The 27,256-nt window shown below is 53.0% G+C and overlaps 2 protein-coding genes across 2 annotated transcripts in view; one reads left to right on the forward strand and one right to left on the reverse strand.

Annotated features, from left to right (window-relative positions):
- CSMD2 (CUB and Sushi multiple domains 2) overlaps window positions 1–27,256 on the forward strand; it is a 437,017-nt gene that overhangs the window by 132,724 nt on the left and 277,037 nt on the right.
- HMGB4 (high mobility group box 4) lies at window positions 24,566–25,141 on the reverse strand. Its single transcript, XM_055341454.1, has one exon. It carries the CDS (start codon window positions 25,139–25,141, stop codon window positions 24,566–24,568), a length of 576 nt encoding a protein of 191 aa, XP_055197429.1.

A 27,256-nucleotide genomic window follows, 5' to 3' on the forward strand; every position in this document is an offset into this window, starting at 1 on the left:
GACCTCGTGGGACCTCGTGGGGTCTCGTGGGGCCCGGTGGGGCCTGGTGGGGCCTCCTGGGACCTCGTGGGGCCTCATGGGGCCTCCAGGGACCTCGTGGGGTCTCGTGGGGCCTCGTGGGGCACAGAGGCCTCCTAATTTCTCATGTATAAACACAGCACCACAGATTCCCCTTCCAACGGGATCCACTCCTCGCAAGGTGATTTTCCCGTCATTGTTGATGTTGTTTTATGTATTGGATTATTTACTTATTTTTTATTGATTTTTAATGCTTTTTGCTTGAAGTAGAGTTGACCTACAGGGTCCTGTTAGTCCCGGGTGTGCAGCAGTGCAGCACAGCAGCGGGATATTGTGTGCATTACGAAACGGTCCCTATGACAAGTCTAGTCACCGTGTGTCGCTGTACAAAGCTATTGTGGTATTACTGGCTACACTCCGTGGGCTGTGCGCTACATCCCCACGACTTATTTATTTTATAACTGAGAACTTTTACCCCTTAATCCCCTCCCCGCAGCCCCCCCAGCCCCCTCCCCACCTTGGTAAGCAACAGTTTGTGTCCTGGAGGATTTGAGGAAGAAAAGACAAGGACCCTGCAGGTGCCAACTGCATGCATTTACACTGAATTTTTTTCCTTTGCGTCTTTAAGTGACTGAGAAACAGAGGCAGTCCACGAAGCTGGGCTCACGGCGACGTCGTCCAGTGTGCTGCGGCCGCCCGGAAGGCCCACTGGGAGCCGGGACAGGCCTCCGGCTGCCATGTCCCTGCGGACAAACGCCTGTGTCGTTCTGCTGCATCCGTCTCGCGGCTGCTCTGCGGCCTGAGCTGTCCCGATAACCCTGTTCGCTTAGCATCGTCCTTAAGGACGCTGTGACGGTCCCCGGGCAGTGACAGCACGGCCTTCGCCCCAGCGAAGAGCAGACGTGGGCAGGCCTGCTCCCTGACTTTGGGGGCGGCCCATGGGGCACCTACGGGTACCCGAATCTGTCGAGCTCCATCCAGGGGCGTTTCTCACTAAAGACAAGTGTCCCTTTGGGCCTGGCTCTGAGTGGGGATGGCACCCCGGACGCTGACGTGGCTTCCACCAGCAATTTCCTTCCCAGCTGCGGTTCCCAGCCCTTGCCCCTCGATGCCCCCCAGGCCCCCCTCGATGCCCCCCAGCTCCCCTCGATGCCCTCCCGGCTCCCCTCAATGCCCCCCTCGATGCCCCCCGGCTCCCCTCGATGCCCCCCGGCTCCCCTCGATGCCCCCCCGCCTCCCCTTGATGCCCCCTGGCCCCCCTCAATGCCCCCTGGCTCCCCTCGATGCCCCCGGCTCCCCTCGATGCCCCTGGCTCCCTTCGATGCCCCCTGGCTCCCCTCGATGTTCCCCCAGCTCCCCTCGATGCCCCCCGGCCTCCCTCGATGCCCCCCGGCTCCCCTCAATGCTCCCCCAGCTCCCCTCAATGCCCCCGGCCCCCCTGCTTATGATTACTCTCCCCTGGCCCCCAGCTCCCCCCACCCCCATGCCTCGGCAAGTAATTATCTTCCAGGGAAGTTGACAAGTCTCTGGCGATTCCTAGCCCAGCTGGAAAAGATTCATTATTCGGTATCTGGAAATAAGCAGGCCCATCAGCACGGGGCTGAGATAACACCAGTGTAAAAGTCCTCTATTCAGGAGAATTAATTAGGGTTCCTTATTAAGGATCCCATTAGGCAAGAGGGCATTTTTATCTGTGATAGTCAGCTGCTCCTATTTTTCTAATGCTATAACTCCGGGTTTTAAAAACGGACAAAACCAGGAGCCGTGTTTTCCTCCAAAACCGTTCAGTGTCAGTTATGTCTTCATCAGGATGCGAAAATAGATTTTTCTCATTCAATTTGCGGTGCTTTATATCTTCAGAGTCTGGTAATGACTCCACCATGTCCCTCTAGCAAGAACCCCGGCCCCAGACAGGTATTTGGGGGACTGGGATGTTGGGTAGAAGGACTGTGTGAGAAATCGCAATGTTTTAGCAACGTGGGCTGGTAGGAGGTACCGAGTGCGGACTCTGTGTGACTCTGGGCAAATCTCTTAACCTCCCTGAGCCTCACTTTCCTCCTCTGTAAATCTAGCTCCCGTGCAGGGGGTGGGAGGGACCAAGGGCACCGCTGACCCGCGAGCAACAGGGGTTTGACCTGCAGGAGTCCATTTACTTTATTATTTTTTATAGATTTTATTTATTTATTCGCGAGAGACACACACACAGAGAGAGAGAGAGGGAGGGAGGCAGAGACACAGGTGGAGGGAGAGGGTCGACTGTACGTGTTAACCCCTCTGACTAAGCCTTGGTTTCCTCATCTGCAAAATGGGAGGGAGAGCCCTCCTCCCAGGCCCTGGAAGGGTCCAGGAAGAGCAAGTACAAGCACCGAGCCTGTGGCAGGAGCGTTATACGTATGTGTCAAGCCCCGGTCAACTCCGTTTTGTGTTTTCCTTGGAGAAGCCCGGGCGAGATGCCTGGAGAGAGCCGTTCCTGCTCCCCACCCCGAGAGGACTGAACCCGTTTGTCCTGGCTGGGGCCTGGGTCTTAGCCTCCCCAGGCTGAGACAGCGTCTAGGGGGGCCTCACCGATCCACATGCCGTGTCCTCCGTGGCTCCCAAAGGAGGTGGTACAGGGGCGGGGAACCGGAAGAGTAACAGGATCTGAGGCTTCCAGAAAGTTCCGTACAAGGTGTGGCATTGTTCTCCTGCCTTACCCCGCACTTCCATCACTCCGCAAACACGTGGGGCAGCCGAGGCGGAGCCCGGGCTTTCCCCGCCTCAGCCAGACCCGCTTCCTCCACCTTTGATGCCGTCGGGCGTCGGCGTTCACCACGGTCCACAGGACAGAGTCCTGGCCACATCGTTTCCTGTGAGAGCTGCCTCCACACAAAGCCTCCGTCACCCCGTGTTCTTCTGTCTGCCTGTCCTGACACCCCCGCCATTGCTTGTGCCTCAGTTTACCCAGTAGAGAAGCCACCTTATCTTCTGGGTCCTCTTCTCACCTCTCCTTCACGCTGCTTTGGCTTCAATCCCCTTTCGACGCCTCTGGCCCTGCCGCGTCTGTCCCTGTCCTCTCTGACCTCCGCCGTCCCGTCCTCTCTCGTCTACTTCCTTGCTGTTCCCGACACCACCCGCTCTTTCTGCCTCGGGGGCTTTGCGCTTGCAGGTCCCCCTCCACCTGGACCGCTCTTCCCCGCAGGCATTCACACGCTCACTGCTCCACCTCCACCCGGGCAACCCCCCAGGCCACACCACCTGTTTAAAATGACCAGTGTCCCACTCCTTAGAATGTCTGTTTCTTCATTTTTATTTTTTCTCAGCTGGATTCCCCATAGCTCAGAGCGTCTAGTGCATGAGAAGCCTGGAACTTGGGGGGCCCAGCCCCTCCCCTTGTTCCATCCCTAGAAGGTCTGCTCAGAGCTTCGCACTCAGGACCCTCACTCTCCAGGCCAGGCAGCTGAGGCAGGGAGGCAGCGTGCGGCCTCCCTGAGGTCACGCCAGGGGTTAGCATCACGGGAGTGAGTGTGCCCAGTGGTCCTAAACCAGCAGTAAAGAGCGCTGTTTGCAAAGGGCTGTTTGCGCCCATCCCATGTCTGCCCCGGGCTTTGGGTGCAGCCATCGTCAGCCCCCACGTCACGGAGACAGATTGCCCTCCGGCATGAACGTGCTGCTGGGAGACAGCGGTCTGGGCTGAGACCAAGAAATCCTCTCCCCCCGGCGCTCCCCTGCTCGCCCCCCAGCCCCCCTGCCAATTCCCCCATCAGATAATTCCTGATAATGAAGTTAGGATGATTCATTGGTTTTCTGATGAGCGTGAATTCATCATCAAAATCTACATATTTCAGTCCCCTGATACGAGCGCTCAGATTCCTAATCTGATTAATATGTAAAGCGCTTTATCCTGTGACTTCGCAAGAGGAAACCCAGCTTGGGGTTCAGGGGCCTGCGTGGCACCTCGCCCGAGAGGAAGTCCGCGGCTCCGAGTCAGGCCCCGGGAGGCCAAGCAGCGCAGCCTCAGGCCCGGCCCTTCACGGCCCAGGAAGCAAGGTCACCCCACCTGGCGGGCGCTTCTGAGTCCTTCTGGAAGGCCGGTCCGTGTGCCACCCTCCTGCAGCAGAGACCCTCCAGGTTCGATCCCCGCCACTCCGGAGGGCCGGCCCAATCCAGCAAGCAGCCCTGAGCCTCCCTTCCCGGCTGCTGCCCCTGGGCCAGGTCCTGGGACTGCTCGGCTCTTGTGCCTGACATCCTGCGTGTCCCCCGTGGCCCCTGCGCCGTCCCCTTCCACCTGCCCACGTGCATCCCTGCCCCGTCCGCTGCAAGACCCTGCTCAGGCCCAGGCTGAGCTGCCTCCGGCCCACACCTCCTTGGGTTCAGACTGTTGCTTCACACCCCCCGACCGGGCCACCCCGCCTCCTTCCTCCCCGACCCACCAACCCGGACACACACGCACAGACGCCTCAGGATCCCCCAGCAGGTGCTGTGGCCCCTGACCCCGAAGGGGCGGTGTGTCTGGAGCGCCGCAGAGTCAGACGCGGGTTCAGAGCTCAGCTCCGGGAGGGGCCCAGCTGCTTCACCGCTCTGAGCCCCTATTTCTCTAGCCTTAAAACAGGCCCGTCAGGAATAACGATTCCTGCGTCAGGCTGCTGCGGATGCCGCCCCAGGCCCAAGCAGCTGTTCTGGCGTGTGGGCGGCACGCAGCAGCGCGGGGCTGTCGTCCACCCTCATCCACCCTCGTCCACCCTCGTAGCACCGACCCAGGTGAGCCAGCACTGCCACCGTCCTGATACGGATGCGGAAGCTCAGAGACGTTGAGGTTGGCTCGTCGTCATCTCCGAAGAAGTACCTGAACCTTCTGTCGTGAGGAGGACCTGGGACCCCACAGGAGGTGGGGACCGTCAGTGGCCTGGACACCCCAGCAAGAGCTGGTCCCCACGGGTGAGCGCCGCTTCTTGGCACGTTGTGCGTCTGATGCTGGAACCCCCACCCCGCAGGGTGGGAATGAAAGAGCGTAAGCCTTGGGGCCTGGGCGGCTCACTACACAGGACTGGGAGCCGGAGCATCTTCCCTTGAGCCTTGAGGACCCGCTGAGGCTTTGGCACGTCTACAGAAAGCTGAACGGGGCACGCTGGCTCCGGTGAGCAGTATGGAGGACGGCAGGACCACTGCCCAGGCAGCCCCGTGGCTGCGACGCCCGGTCCCCTCCCGCCGGCTCCAGTCTACAGCCGCCCGGAGACATCCCGGGCCAGGAGGAGGAGTAGACCCCGCGTCAGGCCCCACGTCAGGGGGATCCTGCCCTTCCCTGCAGGGTGTAGCCACAAGAGGACCCCTCCGGGGACCGGCGCCCAGCACCCCAAGGGGCCTCGGGAAAGCTTAGGCTTCCTGCTAGGTTGGCAAGTAGCCACTGAGATTCAGGAAATCAGGGAGTCAGACTGGAGTCAGACTTTGATCACAAAACTTATTTTGTTGTCACAGAATGGTAAGCCCTGCGGATTTAGGTCACACACACGCGCGCGCACACTCACGAAAACCAATTATTCACTGGCATAGAAGAGCCTGCTGTCAAAATTCAGATATTTTTGGAAGGTTTTGCCTTTTTCTGGCTGTGCATTAAGGGAAGTCATGCTGCTTCCACCCGTTGTAGGTTCTGGGGTGAAGTCACCCAGCGCTCATGCATAGTTCAGCAGCAACGCCCACCTGGGGGCTTTATTTAGACTCACCCCAGCTCCCGCTTCGTCGCTTTCTGGAACCACCTTGAGAATTTTGGAATTCGGCCTAGGGAGAAGGAAGAAGGCTCAGGGGTTCAAACACGATCCTGACCCGTTTCCTCCTCCTGCTGCAGGAAGACTTTGTGCTTCCCCCCGCCGGCACCCCGGCTGGCCGGCCAGGAAGAAGAGGGCGGGACCTGGGGTCAGAAAGACCGGGTTCATGTGTGGGTCAGCTTCAGGCCAGCGCCCGCTCTCGGTGTTCCCATCTGCAAAGTGGGTGCAGTATTGCCAACCAGGAAGCCTGGAGACAAGCGCAGCATCGTAGCTACTTAATGAGCGAGACTCTCCTTCCGTTCTCGTCCTTCCAGTTCTCTGCTTTAGGTCCCCTCTCCCTCCCTCCACCTCGCAGACTGCGGCAGGAGAGCCACGACCCAGACGTTCCTGCTGGCGTGGGGAGGGGATGCAACGGTTGCGTGATGCTTCGTGCGTGATCCCATAAAGCATCATCCTCTCAGTCCACATCCGCTACAACGTGAGGAAAGTCCCAGCGGTCATTTTTCGGGTGAGGGCATGAGCCTCTCTCCAGGCCCGTTGGCTTGTTCCCACGCCGGTTTGGTCCCTCACCTGCCCCAGAGGCCGCGGAGTCCGCCCTGGGCTCCAGAACCACCTGGCCAGCCTCCGTGGAGAAGACAGAAAGCACAATTATTTCACCGAATCGGCTGCCAGCTAAAAGGAGACCATTTATTTTTTATTTTTTTTTAAATTTTTTATTTATTTATTTATGACAGTCACAGAGAGCGAGAGAGAGGCAGAGACACAGGCAGAGGGAGAAGCAGGCTCCATGTACCGGGAGCCCGACGTGGGATTCGATCCTGGGTCTCCGGGATCACGCCCTGGGCCAAAGACCGGCGCCAAACCACTGCGCCACCCAGGGATCCCAAAGGAGACCATTTAAAAAGAATAGAGAGTATTTGTGTTTTGTTTCCCTTATAGACGGAGCACACGGTCCTTAAAGAAAATGTAGGAAACAGAGGAAAACTAGATAAAGAGGCTCTTGTGCGCGAGCGCGTTGACGTCCTGCCTTCCGTTTCCTCGGAGCGCGGCTTTGTTTCGTCGGTAACTTAAAGAGCCGTGTTCCTGCGGCCTATGGATGCACGGATAGGTGCGGCCTTTTCACTATTTACAAAAGCAATTCATGCTCATTGTGAAGAATTCAGAACAGACCCGGGAGCCCAGGATTTGCCGTTCGTCTTCTGTTTGTCGGCCCCCCAGCCCCGGCCACAGGCGGACACGGTTACGGGCCGGTATGTGGCTTTCCAGATGTGTCCTGGGCGTTCACACACGCGGGACAGGGGCTAACGGCCACCTGCCTCCCTGCAGCTTGTTTTTATTCCCTCAGGTGTGGCTGTTAGATATTTTTCCATGTCAGTTCCTAGATCTGCCTCCTTCCTTCTTCAGCCATCGCCGTCACGTATTTGTTGCTGACAAACGGTACCACCGTTAACGCCTTTGTGCATCTATCCTCGTGTGCCATTACAGCACCTGTAGGGTAGCTTCCTTTTTTTTTTTTTTTAAAGATTTTATTTATTTATTCATGAGAGATACAGAGAGAGAAGCAGAGACACAGGCAGAGGGAGAAGCAGGCTCCATGCTGGGAGCCCGACCTGGAACTCGATCCCGGGACTCCAGGATCACACCCTGGGCCAAAGGCAGGCGCTAAACCGCTGCGCCACCCAGGGATCCCCCAAGATTTCCTATTTGACAGTGAGCTCCATAAGCCGTCTGAATGATGTTTTTTTGTGCTGGGTGTGGGATATAGATCTAACTTTGAGTTCCAAATGAAGAATGAATTGTCCCCAAACCTGTCCTTTCTGGCCTTTGATCATAAACTTGAGTTCACATCTGTTCGTGGTTCTGTGTCTGGGCTTTTTTTCCTTGTATTTCACTTATCCATTATTCTATTTCTGTGCCAGGATCAATTACGATAGCTTTGTAGCCCTCCCCCATTAGGATTTTTAAGACATTTTATTGGCCAATCTTGTGTACTTACTTTTCCAGATAAATTTTAGAGTGAGGTTTCGGACGTTCCTTGTGAAATCCCATTGTGATTTTGCTTAGAAGCTCACTGAATTTGTAGGTTAATTTGGAGAGAACTGACATTTTTACAATAGTGAACCTTCCTATATAGGACCACGGTGTGCCTCTCATTGTTCAGATCTTTGTTTATGTGCTTTAATAAAATTTTATGGTTTTCATCATTTAGGCCTAGTAAATTTCTTGTTAGGTTTTATTCCTAGGTAATTTTATAGTTTTTATTATTGTGAATAGTGTCATTTTGCCATTGCGCTTCTCTAATTGTTGATTGCTGGCGAATGAGAAAACCATTGATTTTTGTACATTTCTTTTGTAACTGACCACCCCACTGAACTCTCTCATGGGATCTACCAGTTTTAAGGTTGATTTTTTTAGATTTTCTAAGTCAGACGATCATCTGAACTACACGTAATGCAATTTTCTCTCTTCCTTTCCAGTGTGTATGCTGGTTGGGTTTTTTTTATTATGATTATTATTATTTGGTAGGTGGTGTTTTGGGGGCTTTTCTGGTTTCTTCCATGACTAGCGCCCTCAGAACCATATTAAAGAGAAATGAAAGGTTTGGCCGCCTCATGATTCTGCAAAGGAGAGACTTACGGGCAAGCACAGCTTTTACTAAATTCTGTATCATGGATCAATACAAATCACACAATTTCGAAAGATGTTTTTATTCCCACTTTATATAAGACTGAGAAATCATGTAGTGTTCAATTATGCTGCTGTTTTTTTTAATCTGGAGGGATTTAGAAGGAGCTAATGGGGATCGGAGGGACAAGCCCCCCAAAATGCGACTCCAGGCAGCTCTGTGACCCCATCACTAGATGATGTCACGTAATTTCATATCCTGATTACTTTGCCCTTACACCATTGGCATTCTTTGTGTTATTATAAACTCTTGGCCCCAAAATATTCCATTAGGTGGAGATATCACAACTTCCTTAACCATCCCTTCCTCTGTGGACAGTTAGATCATCTCCAGTTGTTTGTGTTATAAATATTGCTGTGAAGAACACTGTTGCGTATAAAGCCTGGTTTTTCCCTCTCTGAATTTATGATTATTTCTTTAGGAGCGATTCCCAGAATGAATATTTTTTAAGACTCTTGATTCTTATTGCCAAATTGCTTTCTAAAAGCTTTCGATCATTTTGCCCTGCCACGAGCAGTATGTGAATGTCTGAAGAAATGGGACTTTCAAAATTAAAGATTATGAAATATGTTGCACAGGAAAGAGAATGGGCTTTGGAGTCAGACTGTGGAGTTTGGATCCCAGTTCCTCCACTGACAAACTGGTTGGATTGAAAAAATATAAATGAATGAATGAATGAACGAATGCAAGCAAGCAAGTTCTGGAGCTTCGGTCTCCCTATCCGGAAACCGTGAGACCCACTCTGCAGTCATTCTCAAGGCTGAATGAGAACAAATTGATGACGGCACTTGGCATGAAGCAACTGTGAACAAACGGGTGTCGTCTTCCCTTTATTTCAAGTCTTTTCAGGGGTTTTTCTCGTCTGACCAGCTTTGGAGACTTCCCCGGGAAAGTGCGCCTGCTGCTGCGGTTGGGAGTGACCTCTGGGCCTCAGGGGAGGCCTTTGCCCGCTGCTGGCCACTGGTCCCAGCCGCGAGCTCCAAGCTCCAAGACCTGCTCCGTGGAAGGATTTCCCGCTCTGGCCGGCCACTCGCGAGCGTGCTCCCGGTGCAAGTGCCCAGGTGCTTCCTAGGAGGCCGCAGCTCCCCCCGCCCTCCCGACTCACTGACTCAGCCTCTCCTCCGCGGACGGGGCCATCATCCTCTCCCACCAGGTCTGCCTCTGCAATATCATTGCCGTTTGTCCCTTTCCCTGCAGCCCCAGGACCCCCGTGTCACACCTGGAACACAGATGCAGCCTCCCGCCAGCCTCCAGGATTTCACCCTCCCCTCCCTCCTCCTCCTCCGTTCTGGCCCAGGGTGATCCTATGAGGAGCCCATGTCCACCCTGGCCATCACGCTGCTGAAAACCTTCCATGGTGGCTGTTGCCCACGGGGGACAGTTCAGACTCTTGGCTCAGCACCTGGGGCCCCCGGCTGGCTGTCACTCCGCAGTGGTACAGTCCATTCATGCCTTGTTGATTCAGGAGACCTTCATGAATGTCCTCAGGGACCAGGCAAGGCCTTGGGGGTGTACCTGTGATCTAAAACTATGAGTGTGGGCTGACACTTCCTACACTCCTTTTAGGCCCTTGGTGCTGGGCTAAGCCCTTTATATGCATGATGTCTCTCAGCCCCTCCAGTAACCCTATGAGGCAGGTACGATTTTCATTTCCCTTTGACAGATGGGGACACTGAGGCTTGCAACGCTAACATAGGCTGCCCAGGGTGGCCCTGCTGGGAAGCAGCAGAACCAAGGCCTCTGGCGCCGGCGCCCCTATTCTCAGCCACTCGTCAGTCCCGGGTTCTTTCGGATGTTATTATGCCTGAGAATTCCTGCTAGACTGGATGGGGGTACCCTCTCCATATGCATATCTCGTAAGCAATATGGGCAGAGACTTCTCAGTAGCAGAATCACAAAACCTGCCGCCAACCCAGAGCTCACACGGGAGCTTGGGCACACTCTCTACCGCCCGTGTGCTCCAGGGCTGGACACAGGACGCCTGCACTGAACTCTGGCTCCCAGCACTCCCAATTCCTGCCTCGTCCTCGTGCCCCACGCCTGGGTTAGTTATGATTTCCCAAGAGGCATCCCTGCCTTCCTCTCTGGACTTTCCATAACCAGCCCTTCCAGGATGCAGGATGCATAGTAGCCATTCGATAACCGCACTGCATTAAATTGGATTGAATTGAACCAAATTGAATTCAGGAGCAGATATTCCCCAGCAGTGGCTGGGATTTAAGTTCATTGTTGTCCTAATCATCCTGTTGTAGATAACATTGCCTCCTCCATAAGCCAGGCTAAGCGCTGAGGTGTTGGAGGATAGTATGTCCTATGGGGTTTCCGTTCGGGCAGGGTGGCTCTTTCAGCATCTACCCCTGGAAATAGATCTGAGCTGTGTGTGTGCTTTGATACAGTTCTCTGATATGTCTCAGAAGTGGGACAATCTGCGCTTAAGTAGCATCTGTGCCACTTGTACCGCTGCATGACCTTGGACGAGTTACTTAACCTCTCTGAGCCTCTGGCTCCTCCTCTGTCTCTGTCCCATGAGGATATTGCAAGGATTAAAATGAAAACCTGAATATAAAGCTCTTACTATAGAGGTTTACTTGCATAGAAAGATGCACGAGGCACAGTAAGAGTTCAGGGGTGTTGACAATAATTTTGATAATTGTTCTTCTCTTCCTGTCTCTCCCGTCTGTGCTGAGCTGCATGGATTGGGGGCAGCGACAATAAAGAAAGGGCAGAGGGAGGTAAGCAGAAGCGTGGTCTTCAGGGTGACTGCTCAGCCCTGGGCCCGGGAAGGAGGAGGCCCTCTCTGGCTTCATGCCTAGAAAAGTAGCCCAGAAGTGTGGAGAATGGAAATGGGATGAGCCTAGAGAGGTAGATGGAGGCCAGATGATTTGCATCTAATTCCAGGATCGATAGGAAGTCACCGAAAGGTTTCTGGTGGGGAAGTGACACGATCAGATTTGCATGTTTGAAAGACTGCTGCGGCTGCTGCTGGACAGGACAGAGGTGTGGGTGCAGCCACAGGCGCAGACTGCTCGTTGTTGCTGTAGCCCAGGTGAGAAATGATGAGGCGCAGAATGTAACAGCGGGGGGGGGGGGAGACTGAGGGCAGCAGGGGGTTTCGGGGACGGGAACCCAACAACACAGCCACGCCTGCTCAGTGAACCTGAGGCACAGAGGAGGAGGAGGAGGGGAGGTCGCTCCTAGCTCTTGGCTTGAGTAGCTGGTAGATAGGCAGGCGGTGGCCAAGAAAGTGATGGCATGTCAGGTTTCAGATGCCCATGAGACATCTAAGGTGCATGGACACAAGGATCCAGAGTTTGGGTGGGTTGTGGGTTGTAAATAGACATCTGGGAGCCATGAGCAGGAAATTAGATGCAAGGAGAGAACTTAACCCAAGAGACAATGGGAAGAGAGTGCCACACGCAAGAGGGTGAATACATTGGTGGATGTGAGGACTCCCTCGGGGCCCCAGCTCCTCCAGAAGGTGGATCTGGGCTCGGTTGCACTGACCTCCAGTGTACTGGGAGGAAACCTGGGCGTTCAGCTGTCCAGCGTGAGTTTGCCGTGGTCATGGTGACCCTCCAGCCCACTGCCTGGCCTGGAGCGGGCCTTGAGTGTCCGTCTGCTTGGCTGGCCCATGAGCCCTGCCCTGCCCAAGGGCTCTTCCTCTCTATGAAGATTATGGAAATAGTTAAAGCCCCTGTGTACCTGGCAGCACACTTCCCGCTTGCACAGTCCAAATCCCATAATACAGAGGGAACTGTCTCTAACTCTCTCCCTCTGAGAGTAAGACAAGCTGAAAATAGGATCCTGTTTTCAGCTCACAGGCATGTGTCCTCTTTGGGGCATCAGATGGGCCCTTGATGTGGACCCCCTGAGAAGCCTTGGAGTGTGGCCGGATGTGTTGATGCCTTCCAACTTCTTGACATCATGGATGCTGCTCTGAACTAAACAAATATGGAAGTTTCCAGATCCCAGTCTCACTGAATGTGTCTCAGTAGAGTAGAAATCTGCATTTCAGATACTCATCGTAGACCACCGTGATGCAACGGGTCAGCGGGACCTTTGAGAAATAGGACTCAGCAGGAGATGCTTGTCAGGGGACCCAATATCTCACCACCTGCCGCCATTTGCCATACTGCTGACGTTTCTCGTAGTACTCACTACTCCCCAGCAAGGCAAACGCATCATCACATATGGTCTAGGAATGATTTGAGATTCAGAAATGTTTAGCAACTTGCTCAGAGACGCACAGCGTGTCACCAGCAGAGTCAAAATTGGAGCCCCAGGTCTGTCTAATTCCAAAGCCTAAGACATTTATACTCGAGCACATCACCTACGGAGAGGAAAATGGCACCTGTGTCCAGGCACTTAAATGTCCACATAGAAAAGAATGTGGAGGTAATTGGCAGAAATGGAAACCATGGGTAATTGCAAGAGTCCAGCCTTGACTCAGCACGAGATCTAATAGAGTAGCTTCCTAGGGGCAACCACTGGGGGGTTAAGTAGGTGCTGGACACACAGTCATTGGAGGCGTTGGATTTGCGGAGTCTCGTGCTGCTGCAGTGTGACCAAGTCATTGTCAAGCTTGTGATGGCTACAGTAGGGTATTTTGACTGGATGACTCCCTGACTCGGGACCTCACGTTTGCTCGAGATTTGCATCATCGCATGTGCAGCCATGAAAGGAGGGAGAGCAGAGAGGGGATAGTCTATCTTACGGGGTTTCCATTCAAGATGGCAGCTCATGGTTCAAGGTCACGAGGATCAAGAGCTGTGGATTGAGAGTCTTTTATCTCAAGTGAGTGGGTCCTCACTTAATGACGAGAGAACTAAGAAGCTCTGCCTCGTGGTGGCTTGTTCTGTAAGACCAGGGCAGGCAGGAGGAATCCTTCTGGAGTCCACCTCCACGGGACCCCGTGCCCTTCCTGCTGGTGCCAGTCCAAGGCCTGGGCCAACGGGGTGGCACCAGCCAAGAGAGAGGTAGAGATGATTCACTTCTCTTCAGTCTTGAACAGTCGGGTGGGAAGTCAAGATCTAGGCGGCTTTAGAGCGAGTATGAAATTACATGTATTGTCTGCCAAACAGCTCTTTTGTCCTCTGACGCTCTTTTCTTAGACCATCTATCTTCACCTGAGTGCGTTTCAGCCCTCCAGACCCAATCCTCTCCGGCCGCCCCAGTCCCCTCTCCCTGCCAAAGCTCCTGCCATAGCGCCCACCTTCAGTTCTCAGCCTCCCATTTTCCAGCTGTTCAGTCTCAGGCAAGTCATTGAACCTCTTTGCCAAGATTGTAAATTGGCACAACCCATTTTTTTTTAAGATTTTATTTATTTACTCATGAGAGACACACAGAGAGAGAGAGGCAGAGACACAGGCAGAGGGAGAAGCAGGCTCCATGCAGGGAGCCCAAGTGGGCGGGCTCCTGGGTCACGCCCTGAGCCGAAGGCAGGCGCTAAACTGCTGAGCCACCCAGGGATCCAAGTGAGTTAAATTTTTTTACATGCATACATATACAACAGGCATTAAAAAAAAGAAGAGAAAAAAATGGGTGAATGGTATGCTCATATATTATTCATTATTCTTTTGTGTTTTCTAAAAGTTTTACGACAAGCCTGTTGTAATATTTCTTTCCGGGTGCAGAAAAATCAATAAAAGTTAAAATGCATTTTGATAGCCCCCACCACCTACTGGATGAAGAACAAACTTCTCAAGAGATGATTTTCATCATCTGACCCCACCCTAAGGTAGCAGCTTCATTTTCTGCCATTTCCCGTCCTCGTTGGCTCCCCACAACGTGCCGGCGTGCTTGCCATTTTATAGGTACATCGCAGCCATCCGTCCTGGCGCGCCTGTATCCTTCCTGTGTTCTCCATCTGGAACGGCCTTCTCCACTAGGTTTTGCAAGAACCAGCTCAGCTATCTCTAGCCCCTCCTTGACACTTAATTCTTGCTTTTTAATCCTGCGGGCCTTTTATATATAAATAAGAGTTATTTAGTCTCTGTCATCCCCACTTACCCCTTTCTTCAAGATTTTGTGGGAACCCCAAGGAGGAAAGATAATAACTGTTTTTGGAGAGTCGGGAAAGCATTCACAGAGAAGATGACATTTGATCAGGTTCTTAAAGACCGAATAGGAGTTGGCCAGGTAGACAAAGACGGTGAGCATCCCACACGGTTCTGGAACAAGCCTTTAGCGACAAACTCTGGTTTCTATCACAACCTTTATCTCATTTCATCGTGTGCTCCGTGAGGGAATTGTCTGTCCCCTACCAGGAAATCGGTCCTCAGGGGCAGAAAATGTGCCTTGCTTTCCTTACAGCGTGCAGCACAGTGCCTGACACATGCTGGGCCTCATAAATGTATTTGCATACTGGGGTGTGAAGGCACGAAGGTGCCAGTCCAGGGACCACCTTTCTTCTTGTCATAGTGCAAGTGGGGAAAAGAACATATTCTTATTGCCTCTTATCACTGGTTGCAAGAACAGGCTCAGAGATGCCGAAAATACTCTTATCAATTGTTTGCCAATTTGAACCAAATTGAAGAAGTTGTTCACCTGGCAGGCATTAAGAGGATCTTCTGTAACATTTGGACCTCATTTGAGTATAAAGATCCCACCGATAGGAGCTTCACCTCCCCTTTAAACAACGTGTCACAGTTTCAGAATGATGCCTTTTCTTTCTTTTTTTTTTTTTTTAAATGATGCCTTTGAAATAAATCCTGCTTGAGTAATGTTTCTCTTGGACTCCTAAAATCTTTATGGCGATCTTTTTTTCATCGCCTAGACTATGAGAAGGGAGAGAGAGCCAGAGCCACTGAGCTAGAAGTGGGGAGTGCAGTAGTTTCTCATATGTGGGTCACACATTTAATGTAAATAGTTTTTAAATGCAAATCTGATACCGACTACACGTTAGCGCAAAAATCCCAGCTCTGTCCAAAGTGCTGAATCCGTGAGTACTCTGATTAAAGAGTAGGTGGTATGGAAATGATACATCCTTTTGGACAGAAGGTTTGGATGTACTAAAACATCTAGTAGCAGCCGTACCAGGGATAACAACACAAACACCAGCAGAAATAAAACACAGATGAACAGCTTAGTCCCCCCACTGCAGAGACAGGGAGGGAGCAAGGGAAGGAGGGAGAGAGAGAGAGGCAAGCAGTAAGCTGATGGAACTGAGCTCGTAACTCCGTTGTGCAAAGGAGCACTGAGTTGGGAGTCACGCATTAATTCAACACCATTTTTTTGTTTTTGTTGTTTTGAGTGGCGACTATCCACGAGGCATTGTACTAGGACGTCAAATCAGATAAATCATAATCTGGTCTCCACAAGATCACAATCCACGTTTACTCGACCACTGAGCAGCTGTTGACCTTGGACAACTTACTTACACCTTTTAAGCCTCAAAATTCTCCTTTAAAAATTTGGGATCAGGGCAGCCCGGGTGGCTCAGTGGTCCAGCGCCGCCTTCGGCCCAGGGCGTGACCCTGGGGACCCGGGATCGAGTCCCACATTGGGCTCCCTGCGTGGAGCCTGCCTCTCCCTCTGCCTGTGTCTCTCCCTCTCTGTGTGTGTCTCTCATGAATAAATCAATAAAATCTTAAAAATAAATAAATAAAAATAAAAATTTGGGATAGTAGGATCTCACAAGATCACTGTACTGATGGTTAGAAAAGTGATGGTTAGAAAGCACTTTGCACAGAATTTAACGCGTTGTAAGCTCTCAGGGAGCATTACGTGTTAGCATCACGTGTGGTACATTCTGCTAAGTTCTTTATACCCATTGTCCTTTATGCTGTCATAGACTCCGCACCAGTCACATGGGACAGATTTTAACCTCCCCTTACGTAGCCTAGGAAAGTGAGACTCAAAAGAAAGGAGTTTTTTAACTTGCCCAAGTTCCTACAGTTGGTCAGTCATGTGTATAGAATTCAGGGCCAACACTTTTTACCCTAAAGCCAATGCTCATAATTACGGTGATGCTGGCAGGACTTGAAAGCAGACTGACTGTCCCTGTCAACAACCAAAGAAATAAGGCCAATTCCACCCACAATCTGAGCTGGCACTTTTGGGGAAGGCACATTCTCAGGGAATGGGGTGGGCACAAGACCCACGTGCCTGTTGATTTTAGGTTAGGGACACTTGCATGTTGACAAAGATGAGGAAGATAAATCCCAGCCTGCAGGAAAATAGAGCCAAACACCAGCCACCCAGAAAGGGCCACAGGAGAGCAAGAACAGGGGCCTGAGACCAGAGCAGACCAGGCAGGCAGATGGGCCCCGCTTAGGGTAGGGTGGGTACCTGCAGGGGCTCAATCCCACAGGGCACATTGGATTAGGAGGTGGGCAATAGACTGTTTCCAGAATCCATTTGACAAGAGAGGACAGGGCTCATGATGGAGGCTCACTGGCACCTCGACAAGGCAGGTTGAACCCTGAAATGTGGCTGAGCAAAGGCTGGGCAAGAGCCGGCCCCCCAGAAGCCGCTGTCCCACATGCTCCGTTTGGAATCTCCAGCTCAGAGAAATCTAGGATTGTTCCGGTCTTGGCCTGTGGAGCAGGGGTGATGGGGCTTCCGAATCAGTGACAACACATTGTTGCCTACTTGGTAAGAAGGTTCCTTTTCTTCTCATCCAACGGCTTTTGATGCAGTCCTACAGACTCCACATAAATGTATATTCTTTTGGCTTTCTTCCCTGTGGGGAACGTGAGGCTACAAAGCACAACAAAATCCCCCTTCCTCCCGCCCCCCCCAGCCCCGAAAGCTGTTCGATAAACTACGGGAGCTTTGGACTCCTTTGATTGAAACCGAAAAGGTCACATCTCAGTAGTGTCCTTGGGTCTTGCGTGTCCCATTTGTGACAACCCCGGGCTGTCCTGGGGCCTCCCCTAAGGTGCCTTTCCAGCCCTGACCTTCGTGGGTGTCTTTTAAACGCACAGTCATCAGGCAGGTAAACGGATCAATGTGGGCTGCTCATCCACTGCGCTCGCGGGGCCTCTGCGTCAGGATGGTGGGGGGCACCAGGTAGCCCGGCTGCATCTTAACGGTGACTCCTTTACAGGGTCTTTCCTAGTCCTCATCCTTCAAGCTCGGAGGTCGGGGCAGCCATGACCCACACCCCAGCAGCTGTGGGGGGGCCTGTGGTGGCTTCTAATTAAGGTCATCAGGGGCCTTCGGGGGGGGGACTGTGTGCTGGTCTCCCACCCACCTGGCCTGGCACTCCGTGAAGAGAACCTGAGAGCAGTTTTGGGGCATCCCCTCCGCTACGGTACCGGCTGGCTGGCTCTCCCAGTCTGCAGAAAGGAAGCTCCATAAACACCGGGGATTATGGCGATGGTCATGGATCCTCTAAGAAGCCGAATTTCCCAAGTTCCCGGAGTTGTAATGCTTCAGGGTTTAGAGAGCTAGTTAAGAACAGATGAGCCTCCGAAAGGTCGATGGCAATGCGTGGGGTCGCAGTCTAGAGCAGAGAACGCTGCGGGGGCTCCAGGACTTTGTGTCCCCGTATGGTCACAGAACACAGCCTGGGAAAGGGGAGGCAAGTGGCCCCGAGGACCTCGGTCGCTGGAGTCCGGGGGTCCCCGCCTCCATCTCCCGGAGCTGGTGACACAGCCCATAAACCCACTCAGCAGGTTGGACCCAGGCAGCGCAGAGTCGGCCTTAGACCACGCTGCTGCGGCCCAGGGTGACGTCACGAGGATCCCCACCTCCAATTTCCAGTAACGTGTCCTCGCTGCCTCCCGAGCTTACCTTGGCAGCTTCCTCAGAGTCCAGACTTTTCTAAGAAGCTCCGCAAAACATTCCCAGCCTCTGCCCATGGTCTGGTTCCAAAGCCAGTCTTAGGGTTCAGGTAGTTTTCATAATACTGTGTCTTCTCTGGATACCAGTCTGCGTTATTGTTTCTTTGGGTTTGTAACAAAGTACCCCAAAATGTGGTAGCCTGAGCCAACAGTGCCCATGAGTCTTGTTTGTGAGTCAGGAATCGGGTGCGGCTCATCTGGGTGTCATCAGGCTGCAGCAAAGGTGTGCCCGGGCGCCGGGGAGCACCCCGTCCCCCCCCCCCCGAGCTTACTCGCGGGCGTGGGCAGCACTCCTTCCTGGAAGGCTGTTGACAGGGTGCCTAGTTCTCCTGGGCGTCGGCCAAAGCCACCCTCACTCGGTGCCACACTAGCGTCCCCGCAGGGCAGCTTGCAACACATCGGTCTGCTTTGAGCGAGCGCGAGAGACAGATGTGGTCTCCTGGAGCCTCCTCGCTGGTAAGGGAGTCCCGTCTTCCCGCGTTGGCCCTGTGCCATTCATTAGGAGTGAAGCCGTTAGGCCCAGCCCACGCGTAGCAGAATTAAACAAGGGTGTGAGTACCAGGAGGTGGGGTCACCGGGGGCTGCTCGGGGAGCGGCAGGTGGGCGGCCGTGCAGAGGCGGCGACGGCTGGAAGCGGGTGACGGGCAGCCACGGCAACACTGCGGTTGACGGGTGGGAGGGAGGGTCTTACGACGTCAGTCAGGCAGCCAGAGCAGGGAAAAGGTTGGAAAGGGAGCGATGGGCACTGAGAGCTGGTGCTTGGAGGCTCACGAGGGGTGGCCCCACGCGGGCGTGGGTGGCACACGCTCACCCGGAGGTCAGAGCCAGCTGGGAACACCACATGCCCCCTCTGGGTCCCTGCCTGGACTTTCTCCTGCTTCAGTTGCCTTTTTGTGTGATGTTCCCCTCTTTTAGGGACCAGGGCAGGCCCCCTCGTTCACAGGGCACTTCCTACACATCAGACTTCCCTTGCAGCCATATCCCAGAACATGTCCTTTATTCCCCAGCACACCTGTCGGGCAGCTCTTATTTTGGGGAGCGTGACTAGAGGTGCACACAGAGCGAGAGCATGTCATTGCCTCGGTGATCGCACCCGGAGGACCGTTCATGAACCTGACCCTCGGGCCTCATGGTCTGGAAACTGGATCCTTTGGTCCTCAAACAATGGATGATTCAGCGGAAGCTAAAATCAACCATAAAGATCCCAACACAGGGGATCCCTGGGTGGCTCAGTGGTTTGGCGCTTGCCTTCGGCTCAGGGCGTGATCCTGGAGTTTCAGGATCGAGTCCCGCATCGGGCTCCCTGCATGGAGCCTGCTTCTCCCTCTGCCTGGGACTCTCATGAATAAATAAACAAATCTTAAAAAAAAATATCCCGACACAGTTGTCTGTTCCAGATGGTAATCGGTTGTTTTGCAACCGGGATCAACTTCTCTGTTGGAATCCGAGGCAAACCCAATAAATTCGCTCATTGCCGTCAGGTTTGGAACCAGCTGGCAGGTACAGAAGAAAGACAAATGAGGGTCGTCCTGTTGGCTCTGTTACCAGGGAGCTAATTGGAGTGTGTGCCATGCAGCCCAACGGTGGGTGGGGACCGAGAAGAGAAGGGTCAGCTCCTCCTCTCCAACCCCGTAGGCAGCGAAGTCCCGATTATTACTCTTCCAAGGGACTGCCCGGCTTGCAGGAGGGAGAAGGATTCCTCTGTGGGCCCCAGGCTAGTAGCATCAGGGTCACCTGGGAACTTTAAGAAATGCAAATTCTAGGTCCAACCCCCAGAAAAAAAATGGAATCGAATTCTAGGAGTGGGGCCTAGCAACCAGCGTGCTCGGCGGGGATTCCAATGTAGGCTCAAGGTGAGGACCGCTGGCCCAGGGGAAACTGTTCTATATGCAAATAGGAGACTTGGGAAGAGGTGTCCTTATGGGACATTCTGCTCCCCGTGCCCACCCTTCTCGTCGTCCCCAGGAGATGAATCACGGGGGTAGAAGTTTCACACTTTCCACATTTGATTTTTAGCTTACAGCTGCTCCCGACGAGAACTTAAGCAGAGGCTCCTGATTACTTCCCCTCCAAAAAAGAAAAGTGTCATGGATTTGGTTACTTGTTGGCCCTATCTCTTGCTCGTGCAGACCTCAGAGGCGCTAGCACCCTCTTGTTGGCACTGAATGGTTCCTGAAGGCTCTAGAATGACCAATACCCAGAAGTCAAAGTGGAGGCACGGGTCCCACCCTACAGAAGACTGTGTGGCTCCCCCCCGCATTGCACTTAGATTCCAAAATAAATCCTTCCCAAGGCCGGCCCCACTCCAGTGGCATCTCACATCTTGCCACCCTGGCCTCCCTTCCTCTGCCTCTAATATGCCAAAAGCTCATTTCTGCCTCAGGACCTTTGCAGTGGCTGTCCTGCTGCTTGAAGAACGCTTCAGGACTTGGCACACCTGGTTCCTTCTTGTGCTTTAAACCTAAACCCAGATGTCATCTTTGGCCACTGATTTCAAGTGCCTTCCACCCCACTTGTCATCATTTATCTCATTACCCTTGTTTATTTTCTTCGGAGCGCTTGACACTATCAAAAAAAAAAATAGAAAAGATCTGCTGTGTTGTTGTTTTTTTCCTGCTGTGTTTATTTTTTGACTTATTATCTGTCTCCTCCTGCCTGGAATGTAAGGGATCAAGGCCCTTGCTCTATTCCTAGCACCAGAACGGTCTCTGGTATATTGCAGGCGTAAGATTTACATAAATATTTGTTGAATAAATGAATAAATGAATGAGTCAACACAGGAAAAGCTTTAGGAGGGAAGGATCAGAGTGCAGCGATTCAGTCATTGAGACGGTAATGGACCCAAACGCCCCGCCTTCCTCGTCCCAAGGACAGGGGCACGGAGCCCGGCTGGCACCACACCAGGCCTCCTGCCTGCCTCTCCTGCAGCCCATGGCCTCGGGCCTGCCCCCCTTCTCCGCCTCCTCCCTGCAGCTCACTGTCATTACATCACGGCCATTAGAAGCCCGCAGATTCACACCCCCCTGTCGACTTCTTCATAAAGGGATGTTAATGGGGTTCATCTTCAGCAGGGGCGATGCAGACTGTTGTCAAAACTCTGGCTTGGCCACCCACGCTCCCGTAATTAATCACACGGGAGGCCAGGAAGGCGTGGCGGGAGGGCCGTGGTGGGAGGCGTGTGGAACAGCACACGGCTGCTGCCCACCGGGAGCCCACGGGGCGGGCTGGAGGCCAGACAACCCAACCGCAACCAGCGTGGAGGACTACGTTGGGGTCCGTCCGCCCCGGGGCATCTCCTCCACCTTTGGGAGCCTACAAGGGAAAGGAAATCAAACATAAAGTCGAAGCTAGAGGGAGAAATAAGGTCAAAGACAGTCTCTTCTGGAATTATAAGGATGCTGGCATTTATTGGGTGCCGTGTCGGCGGCCTGTTGCCATGAGACAAATTACCAGACATTCACCGGCTGAAAACAACACACATTCACGGTCTGGCAGTGTCTGTGGGTCAGGAATCCCGTAAGGAATCCTTGCAAGGCTGCCATCACGGTGTCAGCAGGGACGGGGCTCTCCTCTGCTGGGGGAGGACACCTGTCCGGGGGAGGACACCTGTCCGTCCCTGCTTCGTGGTCGCCGCCACAGGTTCCTATGGTTGTAGTACCGGGAGCTTTAGTTTTTTGCCGGCTGTTGGTCTGAGGCCGCGGTCAGCTCCGAGGGACTTAACCACAGTTCCTTGCCTCGTGACTGTCCCCGGTTGGCCTCTTCATCAAGCCAGCGAAGACTCTAGAGAAAATCAGGCAGCAAGATGCAGTTTTGTAGATCATTACATGACCGTGGAGGCCGCGTCTCCTGTTCTTAGCTCCGTTCTGTTGGTTAGGAGCAAGTCACGGGTCCTGCCCATAAGGAGAAGGGATCATAGCTGGGTGTGGACACAGCCGGGAGGGGTCGTGAGACAGCCACTTAGGGGATGCCCCGCACAGTTCATACTAAGTGCTAGGGATGGAGCCAAAGGCTCCTGCACGTATTATATCATTTATTCACTGAAACAGCCCATAAGGAGGAGGTCGCACAGGGGAGGATGCGGAGGAGAGAACTTGGCTAAGATCAGAACCACCCTGCGGCCCCCAGGTGGCTCAGCGGCCAAGCATCCGCCTTTGGCTCAGTTCGTGATCCTGGAGACCCGGGATCGAGTCCCGCGTTGGGCTCCCTGCATGGAGCCTGCTTCTCCCTCTGCCTGTGTCTCTGCCTCTCTCTCTCTCTCTCTCTCTCTCTCTCTCTGTGTGTGTGTGTGTTTCTCATGAATAAATAAATAAAATCTTAAAAAAAAAAAAAGATCAGAACCACCTGTATCACAGCACCGCGCCAAGCTGTGCAAGCTTAAAGGCCAAAGGATTTGCATCTTGACAGTGAGGAGCAAAGGCCCCAGGGAGGCAGGGGAAGGGGGTCGCGGGTGCGTCCTGGCTCCCCGTGAGGCTCGAGACCAGGAGGAGGGGATGGGTGTGGATCACACGCCGAGAAAGAAGGAAACCAGGAGTGCCACTGTGTGATGATCTCTGTTTTCTCAATGAGGCAGAACGAGGGCCTCCCCTGAGAGGGGGGAGGCAGGGCCAAGTTGGAACACCAGCTGTGGGGAATGGGGAGTGGGAAACAGGGATCGGGCCAACACCAGGGCAGGAGGATGGAGCTGCCTCCTCCCTGAAGACGTCCGAGGTCTCCTTGGTGGGGGGCACCCCCTCCCACCCCCGGCGCAGCCTTCCCGTCCAGCCTGCCTTGCAGCGCTGCAGTGTACCCCACGTCCATCTCATCAGAAGGAAAGTTCTAGTGGGGCAGGAACCTGCCCGGAGCCTAGGCAGGGCCTCCCAGGAACCAGCACAGGATCTGCCACATGTGCGTCCTCCATAAATGGCCTGACTCCAGACCCTGCATTTCTGAATCCCTCTACCGTATTCCCTTCTATCCCCTAAAGGCCCTCCAGGTCTGTAGGGCTTTTCAAAGCGTGCGTTTTTATTTTCGTTTTGAGGGTCAGAGTTCAAAGAGCAGTAGCGTAGCAAGGTCCATCATGGAATAGGAGTGGAGATGGAGTTAGGGAGGCCTGTCGTATGCCTGACTTTGTGACAAAAAAAAAAAAGCGATTTTGCATTGTGGCCCAGCCCTTTTGACGTCAAGGGGTCAAGAGCCATTTCAAAATATTACGTGTCAACCTATATTGGTTGATTCGACACATTGCCCATGGTGTGTCGTCGCCTGAAACGTAGAGCACAGATACAGAACAGTCCCATTTGTGTCAAGTTACCAGTTTTGACTCATCCTAAGTGGCCAAAAACCCTAACTCAGACTACCTTAGAAAAAAAAAAAAAAAAAGAAAGAAAGAAAGAAAGAAAGAAAGAAAGAAAGAAAGAAAGAAACAAACATTGTGGGCTCATTTTCATTGAAAAGTCCAAGACTATCCTCCTCCGATGCCATTTTGGCCCGAGAACAAGGCAGATGGCTTGCCACCGCCTCGGGGCGGCACCGTCCCCTAGGACTCCTTGCCCGAGTCCTGTAGTCCCCGCCAATCAGAACCGATCCGTGTGACGGGGACCTCGCCAGAGGAGCAAAGGTGGGTGCTGGGAGCAAGAGGAGGAGCAATGGGGACCGGGCGGTCACAGAGGCAACAAACGTCCACTCCGTGTGTGTCACGCTTCCAACCACAAACGGTTGGGTGCACGCCCACCAAAGTCGTGTAGGGCTTGCTCGAAGTCCTACGACTTGGGCAGAGGCAGGTGCCCAAGTGTTGGTAAAATCAGCCCCGCCTCTCATTCCCACCAGAGCAGGGGCCACCCGTGGGGTCTCCTCCGGGCCCCACTGATAGTACTTCACATTCGCTGGGGGAGCAGTTCTGGAATTCCTGAGCAACCGAGTCCCCCAAGGCCCACCGCACCTGCAACCCCACAACCTCCTCGGGGGCCTCAGCTGGGAAGCTGACCTCAACTCTGGGCCACCTGGCCCTGCTGATGTTCAAGGACGATGAGAACGGTGACAGGACTGGCACTCACGCACCTGAGCCTGAGGAAGGTCTTGGATGACCACGTTCAACCAGGCGGCACCCACCTGGGCCACCTCCGCGTTGCACCTGGAGCCCGCCACCCGCCTGCCAGAGCCAAGCCCCGTAGGCTCTGACCTCGCACACGGCCTTGGACCCGTTTGTCCCTTTGTCTCACGCCGCCCCCCGGCATCAGCTTCCAGACCCCGGGTCCACCACCACCCCACTCACTTCTTCAAGGTGGCGGCAGCAGCAGCCGCCCGGACGCCACACAGGAGGCCAGCGACGGGCGACACAGTCAAACGGCACTTTATTTCTAATTGGACCCGTCGGCTCCGTCCGGGTCGGCTTTCCCTCTGCGCTCGTTCTTAGGCGACCCTTGGAGGCCCTTCCTGGTGTTGCGCTGCTGACGGTAGACCTCCAGCTCCTCCTGGTACCTGGCTCTCAGGACAGCTGCTCTTTGCTCGTACGGCTGCTTCTCGGCACCTGACGTTGCGGACCACATCCTCCCCGAGGCCTTCGCCACCTGCACGACTGACCAGGTGGGGTTCTCCCTCTTTAGCTGGGCATAGTGGTCTTGACAGAAGATCAGGAAGGACGAGGGGGGCCGCCTGGGCGCCTGGGGGTCCCGCTTTCTCCGCTTCTTCTTCTTGCCCACGTAATTCATCATTTCTTCCTGGTATCGGGCTTTGTCGAGCTTGGCCAGGGCTTCATATTTGGCCTTTTCATGCTTCGATATGGACCTCCATTTTTCTGAGCACTTTCTAGAGAACTCTTTAAAGCCCAGGTAGGTGTTTGGCTGCTGCTCCTTGAACTTGTTCCTGTAATTCAGCAAAAAGTGGATGTAAGAAGACACGTTCACCTTGGGCCGTAGCTGGATTTCTTTTCCCATGTTCATAAGGTCATTTTTTTTTTCTGGATTCAGTAACGTGGACAGCAGAGACTTCTGTCTCCACGCTCCAGGAGCAATCTAGAAGGTGCTCTGCTTGCGGTGAATTTTTCTCTCTGCAAGAGCTACAGTCAGGGGTCAGCCTTTTCAGGGCTGGAGGCATTGTTGAGTCAGAGGAGGGGACTGTGACATCATTCCCAGCCTGTGGCACGGGCACACGGCTGCTCCTGCTGCTTGGCTGCTGAGGGTCCATTTCTGCTTTTCATGAGACGTGGTTCATCCAGAGGCGGCTTGGAGCTGCTTCTCCTGGAGCCTTTCACCTTGACTTCCCGGAGGCGATGGGCTCTGCTCAGCTGTGGGAGCTTTCTGTCCCTTGGGTGTAGTAACAACGAGCAGTGGGGTCTGCTGTCCTCAGTGCACGACTGTCAAGATGCCACGTGCTCCCTTCCAAAGCCAGGATGGAAATAACGAACGCGAGGAGGTGGATGGTTCCAGAGCTGTCACGACGAAATGGGAAGTCTTTCTGTTTGCCTCGAATGGTGGCAGCTCACGCCGTTCAAGGAGTTCAGTAGTAAGTCTAAAAATAATCAGGTATGACGGCTGTCACTCGCTTCCTGTCAGGACAACGTTGTCTAATTTAAAACCCGAGCACCTGGAAAAAATTAAAAATTAAAATAAATTAGAATAAATTTAAAAATTAAAAAAATTAAAAAGTAAAACCCGAGCACCTGGAAAAAATAAAAAATTTAAAATCTAAAAAATTTGAGAGATTTAAAGAATTTAAAAATAAAATAAATAAAATAAATAAAAATAATAAAAATAAAACTCGAGCACCTGGAAAAAAATAAAAAATAATAAATAATAAATAATAAAAATAAATTTAAAAAATTTAAAAAATAAATAAAACCCTGGAAAAAATAAAAAATAAAAATGAATTAAAAAAATAAAAAAATAAAATCCGAGCACCTGGAGAAAAATAAAAAATAAAAAAATAAAAAAATAAAAATAAATAAAAATAAATAAATAAACTTTAAAAAATAAAAAATAAAACCCTGGAAAAAATTAAAAATTTAAAAAATTTTAAAAACTTAAAAAATTTAAAAAATTTGAAAAATTTAAAAATAAAATAAATAAAATAAATAAAAATAATAAAAATAAAACCCGAGCACCTGGGCCGTGCACATCTGAACGCTGCATCTCTCCGAAGAAACTGGGGTGTGGTGGGTGGAGGGAGGAGAACCTTGAGGGGGTTTTGCTCATTACACTTGAGTCCATAAAAATGAGATCAAATTCTTGGCCCCGCTCTCGTCGCGGGGTCCCTGTGTCTCGGGGGTTAGAGTACGGGGCTCTGCTGGCAATACCCAGACTCGTCGGCTTCGTACCCTTGTGGCAGCCACTGCAAACATTCTAGCAGCCTTCCAACTGAAGGACAAAGAAAAGACAATTCAAGTGACCTTTGGACACTTTGAGGTCCTTGCTTGTACGGGACCGGGGTTAGCACAACACGGTGGTTGACGATGACAGCCCCAAATTCATAGGATGAGGCAACAGAGCCTCAGTAACAGAAAAATTAGGGTAACATAGCCTAATAGGTGAGAGTCTGAACCTGGACTGATTTGCTGGACTTGAGCCGGTGCTTGAGGCCACCACGTCAGGACCGGTGCCTCGGGCCCACTGCGCTGGTGTGCGGCTTCGGCAGCCGAGCCCGACAGGTCAGCTGGCCTGAAACCAGACACATTGATGGGGCTCCGGTCCATTCCTGCGGCCCCACACCTGATGTCAGCTTCCATCCTCTGCAAAAGAGAGGTGGGAACTGCTGAGAGCCCCCAGTCCTGAATTTTAGCCGCAGCTCCGCCCCGAGGTGGCCAGACTAGTGACGCCAGCCCCTTCGTTCCTGGAAGCCTCTGATCTCATATCTGTAAGTGCCTTGGACTGGCCGGGAAAGGCCTTCCAGATGACATGCTGTAGCTTTGTGGCTGCATGTAGAGGCTTGGAGGATCTCAGATGCCAGCCGAGGACGTCTGGGCTGGTGGTAGGGGTAGGGGGGTCGGGGGTCGGGCCGGGGAATGAATTACTCTGAGAATCTCTCTCGGCATCGTTAGCTTTTTTCGCGCTGCT

Source organism: Nyctereutes procyonoides, unplaced genomic scaffold, assembly GCF_905146905.1.
Source record: "Nyctereutes procyonoides isolate TBG_1078 unplaced genomic scaffold, NYPRO_anot_genome, whole genome shotgun sequence".
NCBI lineage: Eukaryota > Metazoa > Chordata > Mammalia > Carnivora > Canidae > Nyctereutes > Nyctereutes procyonoides.